The sequence below is a fragment of the Quercus lobata genome, chromosome 11 (assembly GCF_001633185.2).
Source record: "Quercus lobata isolate SW786 chromosome 11, ValleyOak3.0 Primary Assembly, whole genome shotgun sequence".
Taxonomy (NCBI): Eukaryota; Viridiplantae; Streptophyta; class Magnoliopsida; order Fagales; family Fagaceae; genus Quercus; species Quercus lobata.
Window position 1 is genome coordinate 7242478 of NC_044914.1, and position 11170 is coordinate 7253647.

Consider the following 11170-nt stretch of genomic DNA (forward strand, 5'->3'; position numbering starts at 1 on the left):
ACATATTTGAAACTGTCTTGCTCTAACCCATTATATGGCAACTAAAGACACATTCTATGTGTAGTTTTAGTAACAAGATTTTTTTTTTAATGAATCAATAACTTGTTAATCGCTACATAAAAGGTTGAAAAAAATAAATTCAAACATGTTTGGTGCCAAACTTTATCAAATATTTAACAAGTATAAGAGCACATTTTACAACAAAAAATAGTGTAGGGATAAAGGCCCAAAATGACATGTTGGGCCTTCGGCCTTGGGCTTTTGTCTGGGGACGCTGAATTATCCGAGGAGAAGCAAGTAGTTATCAGAAGCCTTCAGTGAAAGTCTTATAAGTGAGAAACAAACGGAATGTGATCCAAGGAGGAACTCTTCCTCGGATATTATGAATGCAGCTCAAGCATGCACTCCAACAACTAAGGTAATCCTCCAAAAAGCTTTAGCAATAGGAACGTGTCTCATAAACGTGCAAGAAGGAAGGAAACTCAAAATATCTAAGGGAAAGCTGTTACCACTGCATTAAATGCACTGCAGCTACTTTTCTGGTCGTATTTATGTGGAGAAGACCTCTAAATAGTGTTATCTTGGCAAACGCAACTCACAGAAAGTCAAAGAGAATGTCTGATGAGGTAGGTACTCAAGTAAGGGTTCAGATGATCCACAAGTGTAGAATCAAGATGGTCCGGGAAAGGCTATATAACGTGAAAGAACCTTCATGAAAAAGGGGAAGAAAAAACTATAAACAAATCTGTAATAAAACTTTAAGAGTAAATATTTAAGAATCAATGTCCTCAAACCAGTCCGAGAGCGTTATTCCTTAACAAACTTCTGTTATCTTTCTCTACAAATTTATTGTTTTGGACTGCTTTGGGCTTAAGTCCATATACACGTTGGGCTAGTAGTCTAAATCAGGTCCTTACAAATAGAATTGTGAAAAATAAAGTCATATCTCTATAACTCTTAGACCAATTTTTTTTTTTTAAAAGCATCATTAGACTAATTTAAATATTTGAGGGGCAACTCTTATTTTTGTAAACTAAATTTTTAAAACATTAAAATAATTATATTTTTTTTTTAAATTCAAAATTTTTCGAGGGCCCCTAGCTCCCCCATCCTGTTACATAGCTCCGCCCCTAGTTGTGTCATTTGTTGTACATGTTGTGCATTGAGAATGGAATGAGAGAGAAGAGAAGATCTATAGAGTCAAAGTCAGAGAGGTCTTACTCAACCAGTCTTTTCTTTGCAGTCGATGTAATGGATATGAATGACTGAGAATTTAAAAATAAATAAATAAATAAAAACTTCAGATCCCAACTATTGAATAAAAAAAATGAAAAAAAAAAAGTAAAAATAGTAAATACATGTTGTGGGAGGGAATGGATTAATTACACAATGCAATTGCATAGATTTCAATCCCCTTTCTTTCTAAAAATATTTAAGTTACTTTGTTTCACTCAATGGATCTTGATTTCATCCTTGATTACACCAAAAATTACAATTAACACTGAAAACAAATACAGTGCCCTTTCCCTCTCCCTTGTGTCTGTGTGTGTTTGTTTCTCAAAAAAAAAAAAAAAAAAATACATTGAAACTTTCTCATTACAAATAAACTTATCTAAATTTACAAGAAAACTAGTGTATAGCATGTGTATATACACAAGTACAATTAAAAAAAAAATCATAATTATATACATATACAAGTTCAAATTATACCTAATGTAAGAGTTACAACTTACACATTTTTTAAGTCATAGATTTTTAATACATACATACATACATACATACATATATATATATATATATATATATATATATTAGAATCTAATTAAATTTGAACTCTTTAATTTTTGTATCAAATAATTCACTTGCCACAAAATTAAAAAGTTAAATAGGATATGTGATACAAAATTGAACTTCAACTTAGAATCTAATTGCTTTTTAACTCTTTGATTTTTGTATTCAATAATTTACTTGACACAAATATTTTTAAAAAAAAATAGATGGGGCAAGTCACACAAATATGAACTTAAATTTAGATTCTAATTGTATTGTCTCTTAGTTTTGAATATTCCTAAGGTGAAAAATGAAAAATGCCTACTCAATAAAATAGTTTTTTTTTTTTTTTTAAGAGCCAAATTCCTAAATTCATGACCTCCTTTGGATACTTCGAGAACACAGATAACACAGCAAAAAAACAAAAAATGGGAGCACAGAGAAATGGAGCTGAGACTCACACAACAAAAGTTCAGAAGTACCCCTCTTTTTACCAGTAATTACCATGTAATGTGACAGAAACATCTCCATGTTACAACTAACATTCACTCCAGTGTGTTTGGTAGCACAACTTCAATCTCGTCTGCAACTATAATACTCTCATTTCTCTACCACCATAAATTCCATCACACCGGCTTTGAAACATACATCGAGGAAAATCATATACTGATTTCTGTAGTGAAGTTCCAAATAGTTCCATGGAAATAGAAAAAATGGGTACTATTGGAATCTTCGCAATCTTTCTTTCAAGCTCTCTCTGTCTCTACTTTGTCTCGGCTCTACTCCGGTTTGTTCACAAACTATGGTGGAACCCTATTCGCATACAACATCAAATGCGTTTACAGGGAATCACAGGTCCTTCTTACAGATTCCTCCATGGAAACGACAATGATATATTGAACATGAAAAGCGAAGCCAAGAACAGGCCTATGGGTTTATCACATGACATGATGTCCAAAGTTCAGCCTCATATTCACTCATGGGTCAACAAATATGGTAACCAAAGAAAAAAAACCTCCAACTATGTATATTTTACTAAACTTGATCATTTTTCTTTTTCTTACATTCCCCCACCCCTCTCTCTCTCTCTTCGGTGCAGGGAAGATTTATCTTCAATGGCATGGCACTCAACCTCAACTGGTCATTACAGAACCACAGCTTATCAAAGAGGTACTGAATAATAGAGGCAGTGCTTATCCGAAGGAAGAGGCTAAGGGCTTTATGAAGAGGCTCTTTGGAGATGGGCTTTCAGTATCTGAAGGTGAAAAATGGACAAAGATGAAGAAATTGGCCACTCATGCCTTCCATGCCGAGAGCCTGAAAGTAATCTCTCTCTCTCTCTCTCTCATTAGACATCTAGGAAAAATTAAAATAAATAACCGTAGTAAATAGAGACATAGAGGTTTAACTTAACACATTACCAAGTAATTATCCAAAAAATAAAAAGCAGTTATCCAAATTTAAAATTTCACCAAAACCCATTATAAAAATGTTATGAACACATGGGTAAAACTCACCATTGAAAACCAACTTAAAAGGGGGTGTCTTAGAGCTTATAAAACACATGGTTAAACTTACATTTAATCCATGTGGGATACTAGGATCATAACATACCACTACGCTCCGCAGCTGATGTCCACAACGACCTACTCTATTGACATTGACCCGATGATGGTATTTTTTTTTTTTTTCCGACTCCACTAGTAAGCCATTTTAATCTAGCATTTAGATCACCCCCTTCGAGACCCTTCCACAAAACCACAACTCATTTGATCACATACTCAATGACCTACATCCGATTACTCAACGTGGTGATTGACTCTGATACCAAATGTTAAGAAACCATGGGTAGAGCTCACCTTAAAAATCAGCTTACAAAAGGAAGATGTCCAAGAGTTTATAACCATATGGTTAAGCTTATAAACTCAATGAAAACCATATGAAGATCTCTACAAGCCTCTTTATATTTTTCCATTAGATGTCTATAGCTTCCATGGTAGATCGTCTTAGCATGAAACCAAATTGATTCTCTGATATTGTTGTTTCATGTCTTAACCGATGTTCAATCACTCTTTCCCAAAGTTTTATAGTATGGCTCAGAAGTTTAATTTCATGGTAATTTGTACAGTTTTGAACATTCTCTTGTTCCTATAAATAGGTATTATTTTCAAATGTAACTAAACTCAATAACAAACTAGCTTATTAAATTATTAATAACTTAGTTTGAATTGTAAGAAGAGGTTCACTTTTGAATGCAGAATATGATTCCAACAGTGATCAGAAGTGTGGAGGATATGCTAGAACGGTGGAAACATCAAGAAGGCAAAGAGATCGAGATATTCGAAGAATTTAGAGTATTTACATCAGAAGTAATTTCCAAGACTGCTTTTGGGAGTAGTTACGTAGAAGGGAAAAACATTTTTCAGATGTTGAGGAAACTGGCCTCGATAACAGCCGACAATGGTTATTTACACAGGTTTCCCGGCATCAGGTAGAGTCCTTGTAAACTTGGGTTTCCTAGCATCAGATAAAGTCCTTTTAGTTAAACATTAAGCATTTGTCTATTTTTACAGTAAAATTTATAAAACAAATGATGAAATTGAATCGGAGGAGCTTGAAGAAGGTATACGCCAGTCTATATTTGAGATGATTAAGAAAAGAGAAATGAAGGTAACAACTAGAGAGGTTGGCAGCAGTACTGAGGAAGATTTTCTTGAAATACTTTTAAAGGCTCATCATGATGCCAATCCTAGCCGAAAGATTTCAGTACAAGATATGGTGGATGAGTGTAAGACATTTTACATTGCTGGACAAGAAACCACTACTACTTTGCTTGCATGGACTTTATTTCTCCTAGCAATCCACCCTGATTGGCAAGAGAAAGCAAGAAAGGAAGTGCTCGAAATTTTTGGCCAACAAAATCCAAATCCTGATGGCATCCCAAAACTCAAGACTGTAAGAACTTCTGAAAATCATATCAATTACTTGTTCTATATCACTTTAACACCCTGAACACACTTAAAATATAGATCACTCACTCACTCAATGAAACACTTGCACACAGACCTCAGTCTCTGGACACCTATACACTCACACTATTATCACTCATACACTTGCTTCACACACATAGGCACCATCTCCCCCTTTTAATTCTTGCTTCAAGTCGGTAAAGCCAGCAATTTCAAAGCTTCTAAATTCCACTTTTATTTTTAGTAAATTTTTTCTTATCCAAACTTCAAAAAAATCAATGGTGGTGATTTTTTTAGCTCAGAACAGCTTGTAGAAAAATATAGAAATCTAGATGGTGTTTTTACTAAGTGTGGGCAATGATAGGAGAGAAAACTTTCAAGAGAGACAGGGAGACACTAATAAGATTTTTAACACTGCAAATCTTAAATTCTAATTTTTCCGATATTCTTTCATATGCAGATGAGCATGATCATCAATGAGAGTTTGAGGTTATATACTCCTGCACTTTCAATAATGAGAAAAGTTGAAAGGGAATCTAGACTGGGGAAGCTCATTCTTCCTGCTAATCTATTGGTGTACATTGCACCTCTTGCAATTCATCATGACCCTCAAATATGGGGAGAGGACGTGCATCTTTTCAAACCAGAGAGATTCTCAGAAGGTGTTGCCAAGGCTACTAACAACAACATAGCTGCTTTTTTTCCATTTGGAATGGGACCTCGGATTTGCGTGGGCATGAACTTTGCCACCAATGAAGCAAAGATTGCTCTTTCAATGATTCTACAGCGCTTTGCCGTCACCCTATCCCCAACCTATGTCCACTCACCAATTCAGAATTTCACCCTTCGCCCACAACATGGAATTCAAGTGCTGCTACACTCATTGTGAAGACTGGCTAGAATTGGCAATAAAATGTGCACTATCTTAATGTTATGCTTGCTGCAAAATATTTGGATGTTTAATTAATTTTAGTATCCGAATAAGTTGTTGCATAATATTCGGATTTATTGCATTTGTATTTGCATTTAGTAGGATAAGGGAATTTGTTAATCAAGTGTTTGGGTTGTAACGGCTAGTGGAGCTAGTCTTTGAGTTTTTTTAGGATATGTTGTTCCTAAAATGCAGGGGTTATCTTGTATAAAAGGAGCAGTAGTTTATTTGAATAAAATCATCAAAGAAATCTGTTGAGGTCAAGAATTTCTTAGTTGATCCTAATTTATTTTATAGTGTTTATCCCTTAATTATCAGTATAGGTTAAGGTCAAGTTTTTTACATACCACACGTAGTGCACGGAACATCTTTGGATTTGTAGCCTTTTTCTTTCAGTTGGTAGTTAGCTTTAGGATTTGATAGCTTGGAAGAAAAAAGAAAAATAAATGAAATCACGGTTTTAGTTCAAAAATAGGATATGTGTAAAACTGTCACGGTTTGTTTGCAACAAATATTACATTTAAAGAAAAGCAAATGAAGATTGAATTAATAAAATTAGTAGGAACATTGAAGTTAGGGGTGATGTTAGGAACCCATGGGTAGAACTCACCCTTAAAAATCGGCATGTAAAGGGAGGATGCCTAAGAGCTTATAGACACATGATTAAGCTTACACTTAATAAATGTGAGACACTAAGATCATAACATACTACCATGCTCTGTAGCTGACGTCCACGAATACTCACTCTATTGACACTGACTCGATGGTAGTCCTTTTTCTTTTTGTGGCTCCACTCACCTATCTGTAATTTTAATATAGCCTCTAGGTTGCTCCTTTTGGGATCCGACCACAAAGCCACAACTCTTTTGATTCTATACTCAATGAGCCATGCCCCAATTAATCGGATTGGTGGTTAGCTTTAATACCAAATGTTAAGAATCTGATTATGGAATTGGGGAAGAGAGAATTGTGTAGGTCACTTCAAGGGGACCTAGGCCTCCATACAGAGAGAGAGAGGGAGAGGGAGAGAGAGAAAAAAAAAAGATTGTCTAACAATATTCTTCATCAATGAATTATACATTCAATTCTTATCCCTTTAAACCTATAGGTAGTCCTTGCTTAACAACTAACAAAACATTAGTCATTAGTTAGCTAAGTAACCACTTGCCTCTAAGTAACTCCTAATCAACCAATTAATCCAATGGTAACTAAACTACCTACTACAATAGTCACAGTACATGTGTAAATGATACAATGCAATTGAGGTATGTATAAATGATACAATGCAATTGAGATTCCTAACAGGTGACTTCAACTACCTTAAAATATTACATGAAATATATGCACCATTGTCTTATGTGTGGTTAATTCCAATTCACTATGACCCTTTCTTGATCTTTAAAAAAAATTAGATTAAGGTTGTGTTTGGGATTTGAGAAAAATTTTGTTTATTTTACTTTTTTGCTTATTTTTGCTCCTAAGGTGGGTCTCATTATTCCAAAAATCAGCTTTTAGCTTCTTCTTTTTTTTTTATATACTTTAAGCAAAAAGTTTTCAGTTTTATCAAAATAAGTGATTCCTAAATGACCCTTAAGTGTTCATTTGAGAACAATTTATATATTAAATATTTTGTTGAAAAAATTGTAGATAAAAATTATAAGCTAAGGGTCTGTTTGGTTGAAGGAGTAGAAAAGTGGGAGGATGAAAAATTAGTAGGAGGATGGAAAAGTGAGAGGATAGAAAATATTTAGTTTTTCCTCGTATGTGTTTGGTTGGAGGGATGGAAAAGTGAAAGGGTGAAAAATTCTTTTATTTTGTTGAAAAGAAAAGTGAGATGATAGAAAATGTAGTTTATATAAATTAACTATTATACCCTTATTACATAATAATTAAGAAATAGATTTATTTGTACTCATTAAATAATATAAAATTTACCAACAATTATATTTTTTAATGAGAAGTGTTATGTCCACAACATTTTTCGGAATACTTTCACAACAAAATTTATATAGAAAGTTGTTACTAGTTTTAATTTAAACTCACCACTGAAATTATTTTTTTACTCACCAATATTAATTAATAACAATCTGTTACTTAAAATTTATTGTGAAAATATTGTGATAACATTTCTTAATTAGGATTTTCTATTCATTATGTTATTTCTCCTTTCTCAGCCTTCATTTCATCCATACATTTTTCTTTTCTTTTTCTCCTCCAAACACGTTGTCCTTATCTCTATCCCCCTTCATTCTTTTCTTTTTCTTCAAGAACGTTCCAGGTGCAGCTCTCATTCTCTGTTTTTTTTTCTCTAGCGCTCTCTCTCTGTTTGCTTTTTTTTTTTTTTTTTACTTGACTCCAGCGCTCTCATTCTCTGCTTTTTTTTCTCCAGCGCTCTCTCTCTCTCTCTTTTTCTTTTTTCTTTTTTTACTTAATTCCAGAACGGGGTATTATGGTAAAACTCTCTAGGTTTTTCCTCCTAATTTGGGATGATGAAATTTGTGGGCCCGGGAGAGAAAATTTTCTCCTGGGTTTTCCTTCCTTCCTATTTTTCTTCTTTTGCCAAACAGTGGAAAACACTGTTTTCCACCCTACTTTCCTCTAAAGTGGAACCTGCAGCAGTGGCAGAAATGATTGAATCTTGAAATAAGTTTCTTTCTTGGGCAGTAGCGGAGCCAAAAAAAATTAAAAATTAAATATACGTGCACGAAAGGAAAATTTACCTCGTGCTGCACAAGCAAAAGCCAAAGACTGTCAAAATGCTGAATCCGAAATTCGAGGAGAAGTAATTTACTTTTCCTAACTTCTTAACCACGTGTTAAAACATTGTTGTGGGGATAATGTTATTAGGTCATGTTAATGAGTGCCCTCATTAATAATCAATTTTAGAAAAGTTTTGATACTATTTTTATGGAAAATGAAAAATGCTATCAAAATATTAATTACTTTTTTTTTCATTTCCCATAAAAACTTTCTTTAAATGGATTATTAATCAGTGCTCCAAGGGTACTCGTTAGCATTTCCCAATGTTATTTAGGTTCTTTTTGAATATCATTTATTGTTAAAAATTAAAAATTAAAAACTGAAAATACTGTAATGAAATAATTTTTAAATGTATGAATAGTATCATAGGACTCCGTTTTAACTTAAAATTTGTTGAATTTCATATTGTGGGTCTCGTGAACAGTGCACAAGACCCACAGAAAAACGCCAAATGCAGTAAGAAAATCATTTCAGTAACATCCAAACTCACACTTAGGATGCGTTTGTGTAAGGCTTATTATGTTTGCATTTTCCTAAGTTGTGTTTTTTGGCTGGTCCATGGCACTGTTCATGGACCAGCCAAGTGCAAATTGCGGGTGAACAATAAATTTGAGTAATAAAAAATATTTTGCTACAGTTTTAACAATAAGTTTTCAGTTTTCAGCAAAATAAGCGGTATCCAAACGCACACTTAGAATAATTGGTTGGAGCTGAGCATTTTTTGTCATGTTGTTTTGCAACTTTATTAAGGGTAGAGATTATGATCCAAATCGTGGACAGGTGAAGAGAAAGTTGCAGAAATTAACAAGTAAAACGTGAAGCTAAAGGGGCAGCTCGTGAAGACATTCAAAAGAGAAGAGAATTATGGGAAGCCATTAGAAATATGAATCTTTTGTGTACCCTTACTTGGATAAATTAAACTTAAATATGACGTTATGAAGTAAATTAAGGATCCAGCAATACCATCGTTGAGATTGAGACTTTTGCAATGCTGTAGAAGAAGCAATATATACTACTATAGGTTTCTCAAGTTTCAAGTGTCAACCGACTAATTAGTTGTCAGTATGCATGGTACGTTTAATTGTAAAAGTGGGTTTTTGAAATTTTGATTAAAAAGAGAAAATACAAAATGTGTAACGGTCTATTGATAAGGACTTCAAAATCATTTTCTTGTTTATTTGAAGTATTGTTCGGCCCCATCTAAGCAGTAAGGAGTAAGGACCTAAATAGTTCAAATCGGATGTTAATAACTATTTTATCTTAAAATAGTGCTATCTTCAATGTTGAAAGTCTTAAATGTTAATTACGATGAAACTTTCTTTTGTCGGCAACACAGCATCTGAATCAGTGTCACCATATACAATTTCATTGCCAAAGAACACCGGAAAAGATAATAAGACAATATTATACTCATGGTCATGGACGTGCAAAGCCAATCAAATGGATACTGTATTCTTTTCCTCTCCTTTCAATTCAATGATTTAAAGTTGTCAGTATATGTTTACATATCCATATTAGGGTATGGGCCATCAGATTCCACCATGGGGAATCATTTTATTTTCATGGATGCTGAAGCCAAACTTGGATTTCAGTTTAGCAAGCAGGCATTAATCAACACTATAAATTTAGGGCAAGATTTAGATTACAATACTTAGATGTTGTTCCTTTAGTTCTCTTTTTAAAATTCTGTCATGTGTATTTTTTCTCATGGGATGATAGTGTATTTTTTAATTAAGTAGTCACATGACTAAATCTTAAGAGAGGAACCTAAAAAACAGCACTTAAGGTACTGTACCTAAGTTTTATCCATAAATTTACTATCAACAAAATAAAAATAAAAAGTAAAAGAGAGAGGCAAAAATAGCCAGAGAAGATAACAATGAAATTTAATACTCCATTCAAAGATGGTAAGTTCCAAAATATTTATTCAATAAGCCCCAGGGCTATTTAAAGCAAAGCAATGCCTTAACAAGCCAAAGGAAACAACAATGACACTCAGCATTATTGATAACTTTATTACATATAGAAAACTGAAAAAGTTATATTACTACTACTTGCGCAGGTTGCGAAAGTAGGCTGCCGGGTCTCTCTCAAAATCATCTCTGAATATGCGATGATTTCTAGCCGGTGCTTTCATTGTCTTCCTGTTGGTTTTAGATCCTGATGAACCAGATAGGAGACCACATATGGTAATTGCTACACCAAGCACTGCAACAGCACACTTGGCTATTGTAGCCGCTTTATTTTCTGAGTCTGACATTACATATGCTAGTTTTTTTTCACGGTTCTGTGTGCTCGGGATGCGACCCTTTATGTCCCAAATGTTCCTGCTTTTGTTAATCTAATTCTCTGCTCTTTAAAACATACAATAACAGAAGGCTTTATATATATAGAGCAGTCTAGGAACTTAGAAAGTCATTTTGTAATTAATGCAAAACTTCTACGTGCATTTTCCAAGACTTATTCATTGTATCGAGGATGAGAGCATGTGAAAATAATTCAAGGAACTTGAATCACGAAGAGACGTGTGCATTGTACCCGCATGATTTTTGAGCGCATGCTGCATGGGGTACATTGTTATATCATTGTCACATGGTGGTATATGACAAATCAATGTTTTGAATCCTATTTTGGATACCATTACAGTTTGTCAATTGGTATCCAACATTTTGGCATCAGCCTATTTCAGCATTATGTTTTGAGGTTATTGTTAAAGTTACATTTGAGGTTATTGTTAAAG

General features: G+C 33.7%; 1 protein-coding gene across 1 annotated transcript; it reads left to right on the plus strand.

The window, feature by feature from the left end:
* Positions 1–2195: 2195 nt before the first annotated feature.
* On the plus strand, positions 2196–5927 carry LOC115968527 (cytochrome P450 CYP749A22-like). Its single transcript, XM_031087939.1, has 5 exons — positions 2196–2766; positions 2870–3093; positions 4029–4261; positions 4344–4725; positions 5200–5927. Exons 1-5 carry the CDS (start codon positions 2469–2471, stop codon positions 5626–5628), a joined length of 1566 nt encoding a protein of 521 aa, XP_030943799.1. The 5' UTR covers positions 2196–2468; the 3' UTR covers positions 5629–5927.
* The last annotated feature ends 5243 nt before the right edge of the window (positions 5928–11170 follow it).